Genomic DNA, 23176 nt, shown 5'->3' with positions numbered 1-23176 from the left:
CAGTATTTTTATTTGGATGGTTTGCTTTTATTTCATAATGTGTTTTTGTTCATAGAAAACTAATTTTTGAAAATAACTCAAGTAAACAACACAACTCACCTGTAGATGGAAAAGGATGCTACCGATCGGATGAGGGATGCCACAGCCCCCACCTTGGCAGCTTCCACAGCTCCCTGTGTACGGTACTGCACTGTGATCCTGTAGCTGGTGTAAGGTTGGTTGTAAACAACTATCTTCCCTTTTGCCTCTGATGCTCTTCTCTGGAGTTCATCAAAAGAGGTCACTACCAGTACTTCTGCTGTAATGCCTAGAAATATAATTCAAACCATTAATTTATGCTTTCCCATCAGCTAGGAGGAACTGGCACACAAAAGGTCACACATGTTCTGTTGGCTACATCTGGCAAACTGAGTGGAGAAGATTGAAGTTTGAAAGCTATTTACCATGGGAGTGAGACTGCAGAGTTAGTCATCTGCCCAAGACAAAGACAATATATTCAAAATAATTTAACATATGACTCAAGGTTTCAGATCACTCCACCAGCTAGCATTAAGTCACAAATTGCTTGGAAAGATACCTTTACCCCTTTCTCATGAAATCATGCATTTCATTAGAAGACATCATTTATTTTTAAAATTGATTTCAGAAATCTTCCTGTTAATAAAACACATGTTTAGTTAGTCCTTTATAAAGCTATTTTCAGATGTTACTAAACAACTCTCAGTGGCAGCAAAGGGTAGCAGCCTGGGAAGAACACTCTCAGAAGACAGTGTTTTTTTCATAAATCCAACTTTCAATAAACAATGTCATCTCCTGAGAAAAATAAAAAGTCAGCTTGTTTTCTTTTCTTCTTTCAGTAGAAACACTACAAGAAGATGTGGAAGCTTCTTGTGCTTCTCAACTTATGATAATTCATCACCAAAAATATACTACTATTCTTCAAATAAAAAACGCAGAACATGTATAAATGCCCTCAAATTCTTCTGTTCTGGTTGATGTGCCCACTTCCTCATACCACTTTCCCATATCACCACACCTTTCTGACTAAAGGAGGATTTCTGTCTTCCAAGAATTCATGCAAACCAATCCACACACACATACAGACAGACAGACATACACACACAGACTTATGTATGCACACACACATATACTCATACACATAAACACACAAACACATTTGCACATACATACATGCACATACACACATAATATATATATACACATGCACATACACATTCATATACTCAAATACTCATACACACATATTCAGATATACACATGCCCATACATACACACAGGGGGTAGATAAATCTAACTATAAGAAATATTCTGGTTTTGATTTTTGTATATGCTGAATTTGAATTGAAGGCCTTGCCTATGCTAGGCAAACACTCAAATGCTGGGCCACATTCGCAGTCCCTGATGTCTATTATTCTATTATTTTAGCCATGCAATTATTAATTAGCAAAATCTGAAGCAATAAGCATATATCTGTTATATTTTCTTAATATTACAAACTGGAAAATTAGGGTATTGTGTTTTTTTGGGAGGAGTAATTTTATTTTGTAAGTTTAAAAGATGCCATTATAATGGTAACCATCATTTGGAAAATCCTTTAACTTAATTTACAGTCAAAAAGAAGCAATATACAATTACAAAAGGAAGGAAATCATCAGTTTTCCACATATGCATTGCAAATATGAATGTGGATTTAGGTAGGCAAATTTTGAGATTCTGAAATGTAGAGTTACCTTGAAACTTGACCAATGTCAATGTTAATACTGAACAGTAATTTTGCTATGACTTTCAGCTTTTCTTCATTAATTAAAGGTTCACTGGCTCAATCCAACATGATGTCCAAACAATGGAGTAATTGGTATCTGGATTAAAACTACTAGAAATGAAGTTAAATTTACAAATTTTCAAAATTTAACTAATAGAAGGGCATTTCTTCACTACAGTGTATATTTCAAATTCCTTTGATACATGACAGAATGAAGACTTCAAGGACCATAAAACAAACTTGACAGCCCAAAGGCAAATATAAATTATCTATAACAACTACAGGTCAAAGTACAGCCCTGCAGACTTGGAAGAATTTGAATGAAAATATTTCCCTGAAAGCAGAGTCCTCTCTGATTCATTTGTCTGTTTCATTCCATCATCCAATCAATATTCAAACACTGACAATATTTTTTCTTAGAAATCAACACTGGTTGAGCCCGTGTCTCCTGTCTCACCGTGTTACATGCTCTCATGTCAGGTCTTGATTACCTGTAGTGTAGACTTTTATAAACCCTGCCTTCCCAACACTTTTCACCACTACTGACATCTCAGCCTCCAGCTCAGCTCATTCAAAACTCCACACTTTCCAGTTCTGACTACATTAACTTCTGAGAAGTCAGAGTTGTCCACAGCGGTGCCACTTTGCTCCTCTCCTACTTCTGAAATCTTGCTTCGAAGATTCACCTTTCAGACTGTCATTCCAACCTCTATAGATATGTTTGCTTTTATTTTAGACTACATTAGTACTGCCTTAATGTTCTCACTCTCTTTCCTTGCTAATTTTGTCCATGATGTCTTTATTCATACTCTTGTCCATCATGTCTTATGGACTCCATTCTCCCAACTTCATTGTCAAAACAAATCGCTTATCCACCAGGATCCTGTTGAAAATCACTGCTTTAACAGGCCTTATACTTTCTGCTCTATCTTCTCACTCCCAGCTAGTAAAGCCTAAGTATGCATTAAGCTCCCTCCAGACTTTCAGGGCACCCTAGGTATAGCAGTGTGAGACTCTTTTGGGAACTCTCTCTACTACCCAAAGATGATCCCCTTGGAATTTGTCGCCATGTTCATTTTGGGGGAACTAACAGTGCCTGGCAGTGTGTGAACATAGATGGTCAATGTATGCTCCTTGATTTTTACTACTCCAAATAAGATACCATTCTAACTTGACCTACAAAATTTGATAGTCCTTCCACAGTCACCCAGATCCAGTCTCATACCATTCACCCAGGACAATCTGCAAATCAATAACTTGGCAAAGACATTCTGGGGTAGTCTAAATATAAATATAAATTTCAGGTATAAGGACTCATATTCTAGAGTTAAGAACACTTTCATAAGTATTCTTCTTTACATAGAATTCTACAGCTAGCACTGAAACAGATCAAAAAGACAAGAAATATCTAAAGCTGATAGTACAGCCGTGGGAAAAAAATAATAATAATAATCAGAGACAGAAACATTGAAAATAACAAACACTAGGAGAATTTCCTGTAGTGACATAGATGTTCTACCCCAGAGTTGACACCTTAGCCATCAGCCATGGCTACTGAACACTCAGAATACAACTATTGTGACAGAGAAACTAAATTCTTAATGTCATTTAATGATAATTGATGTATATTCACATTTAAACAGCCACATGGGGGTAGGACTCAGTTACTACAGCTTAAGTCATTAAAAGAGCTGAGAGAATTGCTGCTGACCCCAAGGGACTTGCTAATGACAGTCTGATAACAAATGTGAGCCATGATTGTGACCTGCTCCAGAGGTCACAGATCAGGTGACAGTAACCAGCAGCCACATTTGGGAAGGCAGGGTATGTACATAACATCACACGTGGGAAAATGTTTTCTCAAATTAAATGAAGTAAAGTGAGGCCATCTGGAAAACTTAACCCTTCATGCTACACCAAGGAAAATACTCATGCTGTGCTATGATCAACAGCCCTTGTCTCTTTTCTCCCCACCCTCCCATCCTACAAGGTTGTTCACAAAAGCCTCTAAGAACACTGTAATGTCAACAGTAAGGCCTGCCAAGAAATTTATACTCATAACTGAATCCTATTTTCAACTTCTTAGTCTACTTAGCATCCTTAATTTTGTCACAGTCCTTAACAGAATCTAATTGCACCCATTGTGATAATATAAGATACATGGGAGGTAAAATTTTTGTCTGTTTTTGTCATTAATGTTATGCAAATGTACAATAGGACTCATACATATATATGACACACATATATGTGTATATAAACACTAAATAACTGAAAGAAAAATATAACGGCCCAGCTGTATCACTTTCAAAAATTCTATTTTTCCAAGGACCTTTCCTATTTCTGTAGTTCAGAGTAAGGGCTAATATTAATGTCTGTATTTAAGTACATAATCGTTATTCTAATGCTCACAACTCTGCGGAGTACTTTTTATGAGGACACTGAAGTGTAGAGAGCTAAGTTTATGTAACAAGTTGGTATTAAAGCTGAAATTTGAAATTTGGGTCATTTGCATCCTTGGGTCATATACTTTCTGCTAACTGCATTGCTATGTTCTATAATAAATGTAAAATATATGAAAATAAAATCTTGGAATTTCAATTTTAAGAAGAATAAAAAGGAAAAAATCTAAATACGGTCTGCCAAAGTTGTCATCAGTTATTTTTCAGGCTCTTGCTAATAAAGTGGGGGTTGTTACATGTATTAAGGCCTGGGTTGGCAATATAGGATGTGGACAGGAACCACTCTAGGGTACTGGTTCTGAACCTTCCTAATGCTCCAACACTTTCACACAATTCCTCATGTTGTGGTGAACCACTCAACCATAAAGTTTTTTGTTGATGTTTCATAACTGAAATTTTGTTACTGTTATGAATCATACTGTAAACATCTATGTTTTCCGATGGTTTTAGGTGACTCCTGTGAAAGAATTGTATAGGCCCCCCAAAGGGGTCGCAACTCACAGTTGAGAACCACAGCTCTAGGGCAAGACTTATCAGACCGTTAGGAATGATGAGAGGGAACATGGTCATTAATTTCCAAAGAGACTGTGGAAAAGAAGACAAAAATACTCAGAGTAACTCTCTTATTTACTGTAAAAATTACAAAAATTCTCAGATTCATTTTTTGCATGCTTTATTTTCCAATTCAAAATTTCCAAGCCATTTCCCCTGTCTGTGACTGTTTCGGCAGTTTCCCTGCAAAGCAGAATGCTGACCTCAGCAGCATTGGCTGGTGCCATCTGTCCTATGAGGAAATAGGCACTGACCAACCAGTTCTCTGTCTCTTCTGAATGTTTCCTCCCAAGGACAGTTTTTTTAAAAAGACAATAGTGTTTTATAATGGTTTCCACCATTACACCAAAAGACTACAGACAGAAAACTATGTCTCTAGGCCTCATGGAAAATTATTCAATGTAGTTTGTTTTACAAAATTGGTTCTGATTTCAGAAGACTTACTCATAAACAGAAAACAGTCCAACCAACCCTACTCAAAGGGAAGGCCAGTTTCTTACTCTTACTATGTGAGCTCCTATTGGGTGACCATCCAAGTTAAGTAGGTCCCTGGAATGGGTGACCTTTCCAGAGATCATAATCATGGAAAACAGAAAAATAATTGTTCTTCCAAGTCAATGTTCACCGTTATGGGGTAAGAAACCTGAAACTTTTAGCAAGGCAGACAAAAGCAATCCTTTCTGAAGATGTCTTTTTGTTTACAAATTATATGATTTTATAACATACTTTACCAGGAAGAACAAGACTTAAATATTCAAATTAACAAGTGATAGTCCTTCTACAAAGTCAGGATTTTATCCTGGACATTAGATACAAAGGAAATACTTAGGAATATAGAATACAGAAAAGAGAATTAAGAATAAATTTTAATACTGAGTGCCAAATAATTAAAAATATAAATTAAAACTTCTCAAAATCTGACACGGGGGAATTTATTTAGTTTCATATAAGAAACTAAAAGGACTTGAAACAGGTCCAGTTACTTGAAAATTTCTGATAGGACATTCTCAGATAAAGAATAAAAGAGAGTTAAAAATTTGTAAAAGGATGCACATTTTGCATTAGTACTATGCTACTACCTTTACAACTAATACACAAATAAATAGTGGGACACTATAGTCTTTGACAATAACCAAGGTATTTATGGAACTCCATTCTCATCCTCAGGAAGAGAAAGAAAACAGATTCTTTGAAGATATTTTTTAAAAAGACTTAACTATTTGTTTGAGAGAAAGTTGGAAGAACAAGGGGTAAAGGGTAACTCTGAATGGGGTAAGAGGTTATCTGGCCCATCATTGGCCAGTCCTCTCTAAGCCCACCACTCAGATCTGATTCAAATTAAACTTGAGCCATTAACCTTGTAGGAGAGGATGGACTCAGTCAGCTGCATCAAAGTCAATAGCAAAGTAAACTGCTGCCTGTGTGTGCTGAGAGTTTTCTTGACACACCAGCACCTGAGGAGAAGCTGCAAGCAAAAAGTAAAGTTTACAGTAAAGTTGTGTTGTTCAAAGGAGTGTGCCTACTGTAAGACCCATAGTTAAGCTTGACACTCATGAAACACACTGGTTTTATAGGGGCTACCACAGCAATACGCAGATCTGCAAGTAGAGAGCACAGACCAGGCTTTAGAATCCTTAGCCTTTTCAAATCTAAACTGCCCATGATCACTGTGGCAATTGAAGACGTAATAAAGCTTTGAAATATTGTGATTCCTCTTAGCAGTCACTATAGTGTCTATGTATCTCCTACCTCACAAAGTATTCTCTTTTCCAACTTGGTTTCTTTGAAATAAGGTTGACACAATCGCGTTCTCTTCAACTACTCACTGGATTCCCATGTAACAGACTAGTGCAGCTGAGCGAGGGTTTTCACTAAAATTTACTTTCTCATCGTTTAAAATGAGCAGTTCTAAGCTGTATTTGAGGCAGACAATCACAACCAACATACCTACTGATGGCTGGGATGTAGATCTGAGTTCCGACCAAGCAGTCTGAAGCCGCTAAGTGTTAAGGTTCATAGTCATAGCCAGCTGGTCTAGAAAGGTGGAATCTGACCATGAGTTCTAGTTACTGGGAGATGCTGGCAGAGAGATTGAAGAGTGTCAGGAGTGGTTGGTAGAGTTAGGTGACATCATATGGGATTTTTGTCACCCTCTTGAGTCTAGGTGGGAAAAAGGAATTCAGAAAGGTCAGATTCATTTTCAAGATAACTCTAAGTTAATATGATGGGAGGGTTAGAGGAGGGAAAGATGTCTATAGTGGGTTAAAATATTTTTTTTGCCACATTCTGAGAGAAAGAGATGGCTGTAGCTTAGACTAGTCGATAGCAGCAGGATTCAGCCTAATGGTTCATTTTAAGCAATAGCCTAGAGGAACACTATCAACTGTGATGGATATTAGTCCTTTTGATATTTGTATAGATAGCATAGACTGCACTATATAGTCTGTGCAAAGATCCTTGGGAAAGTTGTGGTAAGTAAAATGTAGTCATCAGACATTTAAAAAATAAGACATTGTCTAAAATTTTAGAAGAATATTTTAGGATAGTAGTTCTCAACTTTTCTAATGTTGCAACCCTTTAATACAGTTCCTCGTTTTGTGGTGAGCCCCAAGCACAAAATTATTTCATTGCTACTTCATAACTGTAATTTTGATACTGCTATGAACCATGTTCTGATAGATTTAATAAGGAACTGAATGGTAAAAGCTAGTCAGGAGAGGATAGGCAGGACTTCTGGGCAGAGACTGGAACTCTGGGGAGATTCACGAACTTGATGCAGAGGAAGTTGATGTAAAGTACTGAAGAAAGGTAATGAGCTACATGGCAGAACATAGATTAATATAAATGGGATAATTTAAGTTTCAAAAGCTAGTTGGGAACAAGCCTAAGCTAAGGCCAAGCTTTCATACTTAATAAGTCTTCATGTTATGATTTAGGACCTGGTGGTAAAAAAAAAAAAAAAAGACTCATCTACAGACGGTGGCCCTTATCCTAATGTTACTAAGAACTGACTAATGCAGAGACACGAATTTGAAATTTTTATTGCAGTGCTCTGCAATCTATGAATACTTTATAAGACACAGAATGAATGCATTGATAGCTAGGAAAAACAGTTCAGTGAAAATTAGAGAATTGTGTCCTTCCTCTCAATATACATCAAAGTGGTAGAATGCTTGGCACTGAGTAGTAGAAAACAAAAATATCTAAGGAATTTAGCATGCATCAGTGATCTAAAACATGTAGCCTCACATGACAAAGAATCTAAAGAGCAGATAGGCTCTACATATTATAAAACATAGTCTTGGGAATGTCTGTTAGCTAAGCAGTCAGACATCATTCTAACAGAAGTAAGTAGCTGTGTCATACTGTTAAAAAATTCTGTGCACTTTCAATAGGATTCAGCACTTCATCTCCAAATGCAGTTTTCCTCTGAATTTCATTGTCACAAATCAAGGGCAAAAGTGACAGGCACTATTGTACTTGTGTTCGTAGCAGGTAGAAAATAATGTTACTATAGTGTTATGTCAGAGAAACAAAATAGCTACGACAACTTGGTCTTCAAAAATTGGGCTTTTTATTTAACTACATTTTAAGCTTTTGAGTGTCCTGTGCTCTCTTCAGGCAAGTAAAACTGTATGAAAAAGTCTGTACTAAAACAGAACTTCAGCCTCAAACCACAGGAAATCTATTTAGCATCATGATTCATATTAATGCAGTTTAACACATAAAGGAGATTCAGCACTGTAGAGATGATATAAATATGAGAGCCTTATATAACAATTCCCTAGATGCCATTTTATAAAATCCTTTGACCTGAGGTATACAAATTCAAATTTAACTACTGTGTTAATCTAGCTATAATTAAATGCTAGTACCACAGACGTGACAAGGGCATTATCTATACCCTGTAAATGAGACAACCCATTACAAAAGATGGAGACAGCAAAAAGGAGGAAGGACATTCCGCTCATTTAATAGGCAAGAAAACAGGTGGGCAAAAGTTTAAGGATCTTTGCAGACTGGAAAGTGGAGATGTTTGCTTTTAAGTGCAGGTCAGGATGACTCCAGAAAATACCTGTCACTATTCAACTATGCTTCCATGATATATTTTAAATTTCTAGGTGATTTTTTATTATAGAAATGGATAAATACTTTCAAATGACAGTAATAACTGAGTATCACATACTATCTGTTTGCATATTTGCAAATGATAGAAAACATATTTGAGGTGTTTGGGAACGTTTTCGCCTTTATGCCAGTGGTTAGACTGACTTCAGTCTTTCTGTTCCTGGTACTGCCCTTTCTAGTGACACCATCATCTTCAGTGTCTGGTGGTGTTCAGGTTCTCCCACTCTTCTCATGCTACCCAAAGAGAGAAGGATCTTTGTGGCAGCGTCCACAGTAAAGCTGGAAGAAGCTTCCTGGAGCTCCAGCCAACAGATCTGTTCAAGAACCATGGGTAAATCTAACACTTTGGCCAATGAGATTGGCTGTGCTGATCACCTTAAGTCAAGCAAACCCCATCCATGCCTGGACTTGGTTAAGAAACAATCCTACTAACTAAAGCAATGGTGGGGAGTAGGTAAAAGTACATTCCCAGATGTAAGAAGTAGATCCTGGGTAGCAAACAGCAGATGACCACATGGGGATGTCTCTATACCACCATAATATGTGATACAAAACTTTCCCATATTCTGAATTCAGTATATTTGTGTTTAATTAAATTCCCCATATTGCTCAGGATCCAATTTGGCAGGGAAAAGGGCCTCTCAGACCATTATCCCTAGCAACTGAATTCCACAAAGAGAATAGGAAGTTTCTGCTGAGCTTCTGATGAGGTGCCAATTAATGAAAACCAGGCATTAACTCAACAACATTAATAATGTATTAATGCTTACCAGAAACACAAACACAGACTCTATGGTAGTGGAAACCTAAGAGTGCTGGGTCTGCCAGTGCGCAGAGTTCCCAGGAACCAGTGTGATCTAATTTTATCCCTAGACCACATTTTGAAATCACTATCTATACGAACTTATGATAAAAAAGCAAAATCCAAAACATCGGCACATTTTACATCAGACTGTAGGGTAGGTCTTCCAAATATTTAAAAGGGAAAAGTATCATGTCTGTATATTCTCAATAAAAAATCTAGGATGTAAAGGTAGTTGTTTACTTAAAAGGTTTTTCATAAAATGTGTCTTAAAATGTAATAATAGTAGATATAATTATTGTAGACATACTCTGGCCAGGTATCATGTATCCTTAGTGGATATCATTGCTGCCCTATCAGTAAATATAGAGATATGAAAACTAAAATTGATCTATTTCACTGTCAGATTATTTGTAGTTTTATGATTCAAACTCAGATGGAGATCCTTTATCTCTGTCTGTCAAATTGGGCAAGAGTTGTAATATAGATTACAATATACAAATATATCCTCTTTTGTTTATTCATCCACACATTCCAGTTCCAAGATGCATAAATAATACCTCTAGCCCATGGTTTCAAAGCTCTATGACCAATATGCTTTGCAATAATATTATCTTACCCAGGGAAATATTATTTATTGATTGTTATATAGATTACAATATACAAACCTAGAATGAATTGTTACTGTGTGGTCCTTAATTAGACATGTTCAGCATTTTTTTTCACTCAGCATAGCTTAAGAATAATACTTAACAGGCTGTATCTTCAGTCATCTCAGTAAATATTTAATAATAATAATAGTAATAATAATAATAAAAAAAACTAACATTTATATGAGTTTGATGGTGCAGGAGACACAGTCCTAAACACTTTCCTTACACTAAGGTTTTTGATCTTTAGGTGACCCCATAATATAGTCACTTATCATCTTCATTAATACAAAGTATTTTATTTATTTTATACTTGTATCTTCGTTACTTGTTTTCAGACTTAAAACCTTTAAGAAGTCTCAGACAAACACACTAAGGTAAATGAGAGACAAAGGGTACACAAAATAGAAACAATGCTATGGTTACTATTATGGAAAAATACATGTTATAAAGTTTGTGAAACTGTTGTATAGGACAATAATCTCAGCTGTGAACTGCCTGGAAAGTAAAGCATAATCAGGCACAAAATTCAGCAGCCATCATAAAAAAAAAAAAAACATCATAAGAAAACAAGCCAGCCACCAGGCACATATTCCCTGGAAGAAAATCATTTTGTGCTCATAACAAAGAACATACCATTAGCAGTAAGAGTAGAAGATATGAGGACAGCATTGTTCAGTGCTGTCAGTCCCATAACAGTTTTCTCTTCCACCTCTAGTAAAGTCTTTACATCTTGGAAATCCTATTTATTATTTGTAAAGGTGTGTGAAGGACCTAACTCCCAACTCTGTAGCTACATGTGACTAACACACTTGAGAAGGTGATATGTCTTTATTCTTTCCTGGTCATTTAAACTTGGACCACGAGGTAGATTTTGGATTACTAAAACCACGCAACAAAGGCATTTAGAATTTTACATGACAAAGAAAGAAAATTCAACTTTGGGGAAGATGATTATTTTGGGTTTTCTGGGTAACTGAAAAATGAGGGAAGCAGATTTGGCCTGTGGATTAGGGCATGGGGAATACCTCTCCAGGGAGATGTCGAAACTGAGGTCTATTACAGAGGAGACGAGATCTCATCCTCACTACCTACAAGACAGGAAAGTTTTCTGAATTACTGAAGGAAGAGCATGAAGGCTGAAATATAGTAAGAAAGAATGAATAGGAATAAGAAAGTTTAAAGAAAAGGCAGAGACCCTGCCATGCAGCTAATGCAGAGACTGTGGCAGCGTGCACTAAGTCTGCCTGGGTCTGAGACAGACGTGGTCCTACTCTGAAAGGGGATGCAGACACAGGCCTTAGTCCAGAAGCCATCTCCAGTTGATAGCTACTCAAAGGAGAAGTTAGTTTTCTTCCACAAAGTCTCACTGAATAGACACACCACTCTTAAGAGAAGCCACAGACAGCAGCAGATGAACTAATAGGCACTTCTGGAGAGTCTTGGTCTCATAATGTTAGGAACTTTTCGGTTCTGTCTTGTTGGTTTTGGGAGGGGTTGTTTTGTTATTAAAGGAATTTCTGTATGTGCCAATGTGTGTGTCTCAGTATCTACATGTGTTTCTTGTGCTTTTTCTTAGACACTTTTGTTTTATTTTATTTTATTATTATTATTTTGGAAGTAGGGAGAAACTGGAAGGGGTTGTGGAAACAGAAATGCATAATCAGAATATATTGTATGAAAAAAATTGATTTTCAATAAAAGAAGAAAAATTAAAATTTACATCACAGATAATGTAGAAAAAAATGAACCCTTGGATATTTTGAGGGAAGGTGATCTAGTAGAGTCATTATGGAAAACAGTATCAAGACTTTTCTGTTTTTCACTTAGGATTTATTTACTTTCTTATTTATTATGTATAAATGAAACCTCAAAAGCATTGTACACAAAAGGAAAAAGAAAGAAAAAAGCCCGAGTTTCCTCAAAGCACAAAACTTATTGGTTCCTTTTGTAACACATAGTTTCCCACTGCTACAGAAGCCATCTGTGTCTTCCAGTTAACTACTTCAGGTACATGATTTTTTCTTTTTAATTTTATTAAAATAACATTTATTTTATTTATAAATTTATCTATTTAATAAATTTTATTTACTTTATATAACAATCAGTTCCATGACAGGAACTGAATATCTGTTGACTAGCCACAAACTTGGAATGGTTGTGCATTCCGTGTTAGCAATTCCTTAATTGACAACATACTGAAATTATAGTGGATATTTGCACAGAAAGTGAAACAAGGGCCAGGGCAGGGTCTGAACCAGTGACCCTCTTCCTAATGATTGACTGCTAATGAGCTCTAATTTCTCTTGGAGTGCTATTGCCCAACACAGGCAAGCTGGTAGTCATGTACCCAAATACATAAAAAGAACTAAATGAAACAAATATCCCCCTGTCCTAAAGGAATTAAATCACAACTAATTAGCTTATTATATTTGCTACAAAATAAAAGCTAGAACTGGATGTGTAGCTTGGTGGCACCACACTTGTCTAGTATGCACAAAGCCCTAAGTTTGATACAGCAAAACTGAAAGAAGTCAATGAGGAAAATGAACAGCACTAAAATTGTGATTTAGACTATGAGAACTTCTGGGTCCAGAGTTCTAAAATGTATGCATGTTTATCTTGTCATTCTTCCTCCCAATTTCAGTGATATAGTCCATTTCTGTTTTCTTAGTCAACCCCTCAATTGTGTTCTTTTATAATGACTGATCTTAATCACTCATTCTTCTTCTTAAGGTTGAGTCACTTAAATTCACCAAACTTCATCTAGTGTCTTCATACAAAACAAAAGTATACCAACATTGTTAGCATGAAAAGAAAACACATGTCAGAAGAATCAAACTACCTTTTCCCTACTTCCTGTTCTTTGCTTTCTCCAACTGGTCAAATGTCTGAAAAATCTGCTTTTTTCATTTCTCTCCCCATTTTCCATTAAAAATTGCTTTATTGAGACTATGTTTAAAGATATAGAAAGATGATAGATAGGTAGGTAGGTAGATGATAGATAGATAGATAGATAGATAGATAGATAGATAGATAGATAGATAGATGATAGATGAAGATAGATGATAGATAAATAATAGATGATTGATAGATAGATGATAGATACATAGATAGATAGATGACAGATAGATGAAGATAGATGATAGATAGATAGATAAATAATAGATAGATAGATGATGATGATAGATAGATAGATAGATAGATAGATAGATAGATAGATAGATAGATAGATAGATAGATAGATAGATATCAGCCACTTATGTGTGTCTTTTGTCTAGTCTACTTGGAGCTATGAAGTCATCACTACTCCCAATCCTGGAACATTTTAACACCCTCAAGACAAACAAGGATCACTGAAAATCACTAACCCTCTGTGCCCCAACCCCTGATAACTATTCATCCACTTAACCCTGACATTCATCAGCATTTTAGCATTGGAATTCATTTCTTATTGTCAAGGTAAATAGTTCTATTCTATTGTGTGAAATATCACTTTTTAAAAAATCCATTGGTTTCTTAAGGACTTGTCTTTGTATTTAATGCAAGGTATTCCCTAAAGCCAGTGAGGACTGTGAGATCCTGATGCCAGCAACTGGGTGATGTTTGTATGTGTGTGTGCGTGTGTGCACTCATGTGTATGTGCATGTGTTGCCCATATACTCATTGGAGCCCAGTCGAACTTCCAGTGGCCAGTTCCTTAAAGTCCCCTCCCCCACTCCGCATATGTGAACCAGAAGCTATCAACTGTGAAGAGTTACACTTCAGCATCTTTATCGCAATTTGTAATTACTCTCTTCAATAGCTTCCTATCTGTACAGTTTCTTTTTGGGGTGGTGGTGGAGGTTGTCACAGAAGCTTTCAATGTCTTTCATTCTCATGTATGAGCCTGTAATCATCAATACCACTGCAAAAGAAACTTCCTTGCCCATAGAATTCAGCAGCAGCATGAATCATGGACTTCCACATGATTTCCGGTGGAAGCACAGAACACAAACATCCACGTGATCTCTGTTGACTGCACAGATCATGGACATCACTATGGCCTCTGGGGAGAGCAGGGCAATATGGACCATGAACACCAACATGACCCCCCAGTGACATCACATACCAAAAGCATCAACATGGCCTGTGAAGGCAGCTCACACCGCAAACAACATAGATCTGGACTGCAGCACAGATCATCACTCCCGTCTGTGTCACCTGTACCCTGGCGTGCATATAGCAGGTATTCGATACAAATCCACTGAATTAAAACACAAATGATGGCTCAAAGGCCATTTATTGACATAGTATATGCGTAAGGGTATGATTTGGGGGAAATGCAAGCATCTGGAGTCAGATCAATATATTAATCTTTGGTAATTGTAACTAATGTTTCCAAGATCATCAATTGCTTCCCTCAACTTTTCTAACTTTGAGAGCCCTCCTAGAGCATTCATTTTGTGCCAGAAGCCTTTGACTTCCCAGTTTCTGATTCTTCTAGTGGAAGGCATGTTGTTTCCAAAACAATTTGAAACATAGATGCACTCGGTTGCCTTCACAGCATCAATAATCATATTCTTGGTGATAAAGAGCCCTGTAGTCTCACATTCCACTGACACAAGAAAAAATAGACCTTAAGGAAACCAATTGATTGATTTTTCTGTCCATTAAAAACATTAAATCCTAACTTATCTGAAATTGGGTTTTCTGGTATCAGCATTGCCTTAGGTAAATGAATAGAATAAAATCTAAAATTACATTATTCATTCAAGAAGTCCTCAATAGTTGGATAAGTCCTAAAGGAAATTTAAAAAAATAATAAGCACAACTCATTTCTTAGCCTGAAGTAACATAAATTAGATCAGAGACATAATTAAATCACACATTGCACAAAGGAGTGCATCCCAATGCTGAAGAATCCAGAGAAGGTGCATACAATCCCTGAAAAAAACATGCCCTGCCCCAATGTGAAAATATAAAGCCAGTTACTTACAGATTCCATGCTGCCTAGGGCCCTTGTCATATGCCAGAGAATTTTCTAGAACGGTGTGCTACATATTCTCTGGTATTTGATATGTGGAGGGCTATTAGAGGTTTCAGTATCGGGGAGATATATTCTTAGCCTTTTCTATCCATCTCTCCTTTAGACAACTCAGGTCCTGGTTTACCTGGTAATTTCTTAGAAATCAGCACAGCACTAAATACTAGACAGTAGTAATCAGTGCTGAGCGTTCTACTGGCTCCTACCTGCCTGCCTTTTCCTTATTTCTTTCAGAATTTAATAATGTCCACTCAGAGAATATATTCAAATATTTTAAATAAAACTAAGACTCACATGAAAAAATGTCATATTTATTATAGTCACCTAAACAAGTGTTGCTCTCTATATCTTGCAAAGACTGTCACTGTAGACAGAACCAGAGTTTGCTGATGATATGGGCACTAACATCTAGAATTTTCCAAGTCTCAATTCAATCAAGTTTGATTTCTGTTTCCCACTAGAAATACCAAGCATGACTCTATACTACATAAAAGAATGGTTGAGGTACAATTGAGGCTCAAATTGAAAATGATGAAGTATACACTTAGAAAGCCGAAGCTAAAGTGAAGGCCTTGAAAGCCAAGAAGGCAGTGCCGAAAGGCGTCTACAGCCATAAAAAGAAGAGGATCTGCCCATCATCTTCGGCAGCCCATGACCCTGAGGCTACGAAGGCAGCCTAAATACCCCCCGGAAGAGCGCCCCCAGGAGGAACAAGCTTGACCACTATGCCATCATCAAATTCCCCTGACCACCCAGTCAGCCATGAAGAAGATAGAAGACAACAACACACTTGTGTTCATTGTGGACGTCAAGGCCAACAAGCACCAGATCAAACAGGCTGTGAAGAAACTCTATGACATCGATGTGGCCAAAGTCAACACCCTCATAAGGCCCGACGGAGAGAAGAAGGAGTATGTTCGGTTGGCTCTTGATTATGATGCTCTGGATGTTGCCAACAAAATTGGAATCATCTAAACTGAGCCCAGCCGGCTAATTCTAAATATACACTTTTTCACCATAAAATAAAAAAAAAAGAAGAAGTAGATACCAGAACCCTTCCTGCTAGTGTTTAGACTTTTTCATATTGTTGCTGGGGGGAAAGTACCTGGGCCACTGAGTAGGAAATTTACAAAAAGAAATCCAGAACCACATCCTTCTGACTTAACCCCATGGAACCAAAGCAAGAGAAGGAGCTTCCCACTCTACAGAAGGGCACATGTTGCTGTCAGACAAGACACCAAACATTTGCACTTTTCTTTAAAACAAGAAATTAATTTCTCCTACAGAGTGGAAATAACCTATGATCAGGAATCTGAATGTCAGCTAAGCTTGAGGGAAGAAAGTTTCACAGGACTCAGCACTTCTAACATCAGCCTCTCATTTGTCTCTTAGATGTCCAGGTAGCAGCAAAACCCTTTCCTCCCTACATGGTACTACAGGAACCAGTAGCGTCTTACAGATAACTGTGATGACTATGCCCCGCTTTCAAAAACTTATCACCTAAAAAGCTATCATTAGTGCTCCAACTTTCCCTAATTCAACAACCTTTATCAAGTTTTGTGTTTACACTTAGCTGCTCAAAATAATCTGAGAGTAAGAATTTACTTCCCAGTTGCACTGTTTCATTCTTCAAGCAATACTCACAACTTTGCTGTCAAAAGTAAAGGTCTCTATTCTGCACTGAGACAACACAAATAGCTCTGTAAGTTAATAATGTTCTGTTTACTAAATATCATTTCTGAAGGTGCTTTTAATCTTTATAAAATTCACATAAACTCAAATGCAATTAAAGAATGACTGGAGAACACCCTTTCTGTGGCGTTACAACCCAGTGTGGGTACCAAATAATTGGGAAGCAGGCAAATTTCTAAGAAGTTCTGAAACTGCTTTTGTTTGGGAGAAGAGGGATGAAGAGGGAAATAAGCATAGGAAAATATATAACAAATAAATTCATTTTCTTAAATGTGAAAAATTCATTTGGTAAAAATGCAATATTTTGGTTTGGGAACTCCAAAGAGAATTGTTTTATAGGAATACAAAGTCACATATGAAAATGATAATCTACCAAGAAGGAAAGTTATTAAGTTAATATTCCAACTATCAGAGTCACTAATGTGGATTTCTAAATAAAGCCTATAAAGAGACATTTGGTTTATATTCAAGTTCCACTCAGTCTCCACTTCCTCTGATTTTTTTTTGTCACTCATGGGAAACTCTGATTTATGTTAAGTAAAAAAGCATAAGCATTGGATCTATTCCCTAAATATTTCCACATACTAACCAGAAACACATTTGGATAAACATCTTTATATGCTCCACAAATTAGTTGCCCTTGGTATATTATTTGAAAGCTTAAATCAACAAGTCAGCAAATTGTTTTAAATTGCTTATCAAGATTAGAACATGGGATTAAATGATCTTGAAATAGAGTTCACTTATTAAAATGACTATAGTATAGAGAAATTTTACTTTGTATTATAATTCATCTCATAAATATTTGCATAATATACCATATCAGTAAAATGTGTCAGTACCTTTCATGTTTCCTTGTAAATTCTTATTTCTATCCTACATCTGAAAATAGGCACATTATATACAATAGCATTTTGATTAATTCTTAATGTACCGCAAAATTTATATGACTAATTAGACTTTCCCTATGACATAAAACAATTCTTACATTTATAATCGATGTAAAATATTTTTGAGTAAGAACATGTTTATGTACTGCTACAAAAAATATCATACAGATAATGCTATAGTTCAGGGTTGTGTGCGTATGTGTGTAGGTAGGTGTGAATGTGTGTTCATATGAGTTTAGAAGCCAAAGGTTAATGTCAAGCATCTTTCTCAACTGGTCTCTACTTCATTTATTGAGAAAGCTTCTTTCAATCGACCTAGAGATAACTGATTCTGCTATCCTTGCAACACCAAGTCCCTGCTTTGACCAGGGTTACTGTAGGTATGCTCTTCTTTGAGGGCTGAGTCCTTCAAGCCTCACAATAGATTCCTAGTGTGCTCTCTAAAACTTATCCTATACATTCTAGAGTAATGATTTCAAAATTGAATCTTAGGGAGACTATGGTTATGTTTCCTTCATGAAGCAAGAGTTTTGTGAGACAGTAGTATCAGAAAGCGGACAAAGTTGGTAGAAAGAATGAAGCTCAGCCACTGTGCAGGTTGAAAAAGAATGTCCATATGCTTCTTTTTGTTGTTGTTGTTGTTGTTGTTGTTAATTGAGCTATTTCTCCATTCCTCTCTCTTCCTCCCTTTTCCCTTTCTACCCTCCTCCATGATTCGCTGCTTCCAATTTACTCAGGAGATCTTGTCTTTTTCTACTTCCCATGTAGATTAGATCCATGTATGTCTCTCTTATGGTGCTCTTTGTTGTCTAGGTTCTCTGGGGTTGTGAACTGTAGACTGGTTTCTCTTTGCTTTATGTCTAAAAGCCACTTATGAGTGAGTATATATTATATTTGTCTTTCAGGGTCTGGGTTTTCTCCAAGACCTTTATCTGAAGGAGTGTTATATTTTGTCGAAGGCTTCTATATGACAAGCTGATATGCATTTTCTCTGGCCAAAGCTACAGGGAGCCATGGATAAGAGGGATGGTAAAGACTGTTCCTCCCTTAGTGCAAAAACTCTTTTTTGATAGCAGTAACGTGTTAATACCCCTTTCCATGTTTTTACATTTTATAGACTCATGATGTGTTAATCATAAAAGAAATAACAGCAGAGAATATATTTTAGGGCCCTCAAATTCTGTATTTTACCATCATTATTTCCGAGTTTTTCCTTAAACTTGTATCAATAGGACACAAATCTGTGATGCTTTACTTTTTCTCATCCTTTTTCTGATATGTTTGTTTTCTCTAAATGAAGTTTTAAAAATATAAATATTAAAATTTTTATCATATATAAATGTATATAGTCTTATTTTCATATTTTTAATCTTAATATAAATGTTATAATACTATACCTATAACTCATGAATTCACTTTAAAATTAAGTATTGTCTTATTTATGCTGCTGTATATAACCCTAGTTTGCCCATTTTCACTGTTTTCTGTTTTCTGTGTTACTCTCCTGTGATGACTTCTGATTTTTACAAACAGTGGTGCTACAAATATTCACATACAAGTCTCTTTAAATATTGTGAAAGGATTTTCCAGGATGTGCTTGCTTGAATTTCTAGTTCTCTAAATTTGTGACAGTAACTCATCCTTGAAGTGCTACTTAAAATTTAAAGTTTACAATTTCCGTCCATTTGTATGCAAAATTCAAGAAGTCATTGTTTTTTACTGCTGAGTAGACGGAAATTGAAAACACTATCCTGAATGAGTTAAGCCAGACCCAAAAAGAGGAACATGGGATGTACTCACTCATATTTGGTTTCTAGCCATAAATAAAGGACATTGAGACTATAATTCGTGATTCTAGAGAAGCTAAATAAGAAGGTGAACCCAAAGAAAAACATATAAGCATCCTCCTGAATATTAACCTTCATCAGGCGATGAAAGAAGACAGAGACAGAGACCAACATTGGAGCACTGGACTGAAGTCTCACGATCCAAAGGAGGAGCAGAAGGAGAGAGAGCACGAGCAAGGAACTCAGGACCGCGAGGGGTGCACCCACACTCTGAGGCAATGGGGATGTTCTATGGGGAACTCACCAAGGCCAGCTGGCCGGGGTCTGAAAAAGCATGGGACAAAACCGGTCTCGCTGAACATAACGGACAATGAGGACTACTGAGAACTGAAGAACAATGGCAATGGGTTCTTGATCCTATTGCACGTAAAGGCTTTGTGGGAGCCTAGGTAGTTTGGATGCTCACCTTAATAGACCTGGATGGAGGTGGGTGGTCCTTGGACCTCCCACAGGGCAGGGAAACCAGCTTGCTCTTTGGGCTGAGGAGGGAGGAAGACTTGATTGGGGGAGAGGGGGGAATGGGAGGTGGTGGCGGGGAAGAGGCAGAAATCTTTAATAATTAAATAAATTAATAAAAAAACTTAAAGTTTAAAAACCCATCAAGTTCCACTGTCACAGTGGGTGTGTGCACCCCTCGTGGTCCTGACTTCCTTGCTCATATTCTCCCTCCTTCTGCTCCTCATTTGGACCTTAAGAGCTCAGTCCGTTGCTCCAAGTAGGGTCTCTGTCTCTATCTCGATCCATCACCAGATGACGGTTCTAAGGTGATATGCAAGATATTCATCAGTATAGGATAGGGTCATTTCAGGTTCCCTCTCCTCAGTTGCCCAAGGTACCAGCTGGGGACATCTCCCTGGACACCTGCGAGCCCCTCTAGAGTCAAGTCTCTTGCCAATCCTAAGATGGCTCCCTTAATTAGGATATATATTTCTCTGCTCCCGTATCCACCCTTCCTATATCCCAACCATCCCATTCCCCCAAGCTCCCCCCCATCCTCCCCTTCTCACGTTTCTCACCCCATTTCCCCTTAGCCCCATGCCACCTCACCCGCAAGTTCCCAGTTTTTGCCCGGCAATCTTGTCTACTTCCCCTATCCAGGCAGATGACTATACGTTTTTCTCTGGGTTTACTTTCTTATTTATCTTCTCTAGGATCACAAATTATATGCTCAATGTCGTTTATTTATGGCTAGAAACCAATTATGAGTGAGTACATCCTGATCTATTCGGAGCCCACCAAGGTCAGCTGGACTGGGACTGAATAAGCATGGGTTGAAACTGGACTCTCTGAACATGGTGGACAATGAAGGCTGATGAGAAGCCAAGGACAATGGCACTAGGTTTCGATCCTAATACATGAACTGGCTTTGTGGGAGCCTAGCCTGTTTGGATGCTCACCTTCCTGGACTTAGAATTGGGAGGACCTTGGTCTTCCCGCAGGGCAGGGAATTTGGACTGTCTTCAGTACAGAGAGGGAGAGGGAATGAAGTGAGGGGAGGAGAAGAGGAGTGGGGATGGGGGGAAGTGGGGGGAGGGGGCAATATGTGGGAGGAGGGGGAGGGAAATGGGAAACGGGGAGGAGGTGGAAATTTTACTTAAAAAAGAATAAAATAAAATAAAATTTTTTAAAAAAGGAAAAAAACACATCAAGTTTAAAAAAGTTTTCTAAAGACTTAAAATTATCTTGATTTTACTACATTTTCAGTAAATATATAACTTATGGAGGGGAGTACAGTGACACCCTATGACATCACCAAGATGGAAGAAGACAAACACTGCTGAACCAGTATCACCACTGATGTCTCAGCTCCAGGTGACCAGAATCAAGCATTCCAGCAGATCAAAGGTTTCACTTTAGTAGTTCTGGTATCTTGTATATGGTATCACTGTTGATTCTTCAGCCCCCACTAACAAGAACCACAGAATCTTGGATCAAATAACAAATGGAATTGACGGAGTCTATAAACTTTCCTCTAAAATTTCCACAAGCCAGGTCTCTATCATCTGCATTTTTCTCAACATTCTTCTTCCAATCTCCTATAGAGCATCTCGCCAAGCATTGATTTTTTTACACAGAGTTCCAAAGTTCTTCCACTACCCTCTCCAAAACAACACGGTCATGTCTGTCACAGAAATACCCCACAATCCTGGTACCAACTTGTCTTTGCTAAGGTTTCTATTGCTTTGATGAAACACCATGACCAAAAAAGCAAGTTAGAAAGGAAAGGGTTTATTTGGATCACACTGCCATATTGTGTTCATCATTGGAGGAAGCCAGGACAGGAACTCAAACAAAGCAGGAACCTGGAGGCAGGAACTGATGCAGAGGCCATAGAGGCATGCTGCCGTTTACTTGCTTGCTCATCATTATATACCAGCCATCCTGCTTTTTTATAGAACCCAGGACCAGCTGACTGGAAGTGGTCCCACCAATAATGGTGTCCCCCACCCATCAATCACTAATTAAGAAAATGCCCAAGGCCTGCCTATATATAGCCCGATCTTATAGAGGCATTTTTCTCAGCTGAGGCTCCCTCCTTTCCAGTGACTCCAGCTTGTGTTAAGTTGACATAATACAAACTAGTCAGCACAGCTCCAAACCCAGACGTCAGTATCTTGGTTAAAGGATTCAGAGCACAATCACAGGAATTTCTGTAGTTACTCAGTTACCAGATTCAGAAACAAGACCCATCAATAAGGTCGCATGCATGTCAGCTATCAACTTTTCACTGCCACCAACACTAGGTGTGGTGGGCACACGAGAAAAGTGCTGTCCCTATGCAAATAAACGCAGGACATTCTAGTAAGAGACCAGATAGATGCACATGGGAGGCACTAAGGAAATAAGCCTCGAGTTCCAGGTGCAAACAGGACAGTTTCTGCATGAGGCAACCTACAGTGGGAGAGTCTAGCTCTGGTCCTTACTATAATGAAACTAAACTTGAAGACTCATAAATAGCGGCAGTGAGTGTGCCAGCATGGACTGTGCACAGCTCAGCAACATCATACATCGAGAAAAGACTAGCGATCACATCAGGAGTCCACAATGGAGGACTCGTAAGTGAACTGCTCCGAGCCAAGCACTTTTTGTCCTCTCACTTTCTAGGATCACAAGGTAGACACAGATGTCTCCATTTTTCAGAACACAGAACAGAATTTAGAAGTTAAAGGAGCTGATAGCACATTGTCAATGATTGGATTTGGATTCAAGTTCAAGTTCTGGACAATCATACTTTGATCTTATTAAAGATATAGGCAAGTTCACACTACATTATAAATGAATATGAACAAACACATAGAAGAAAATAAAGTGTGTGTGCACAACAGGGCCAGCACTGTCACCTCTGG

The 23176-nt window shown here is 37.6% G+C and overlaps 1 protein-coding gene across 1 annotated transcript in view; it reads right to left on the bottom strand.

The window, feature by feature from the left end:
- Cpq (carboxypeptidase Q) overlaps window positions 1-23176 on the bottom strand; it is a 336477-nt gene that overhangs the window by 240475 nt on the left and 72826 nt on the right. Inside the window, exon 3 of the mRNA XM_057791890.1 lies at window positions 100-307. Within this exon, the coding sequence (XP_057647873.1) occupies window positions 100-307 (208 nt within the window). The remainder of the gene's footprint in view (window positions 1-99; window positions 308-23176) is intronic.

The sequence above is a fragment of the Chionomys nivalis genome, chromosome 17, assembly GCF_950005125.1.
Source record: "Chionomys nivalis chromosome 17, mChiNiv1.1, whole genome shotgun sequence".
Taxonomy (NCBI): Eukaryota; Metazoa; Chordata; class Mammalia; order Rodentia; family Cricetidae; genus Chionomys; species Chionomys nivalis.
Note: the sequence above shows the minus strand (reverse complement) of the source record. Positions and strands in the feature narration are given on the sequence as shown.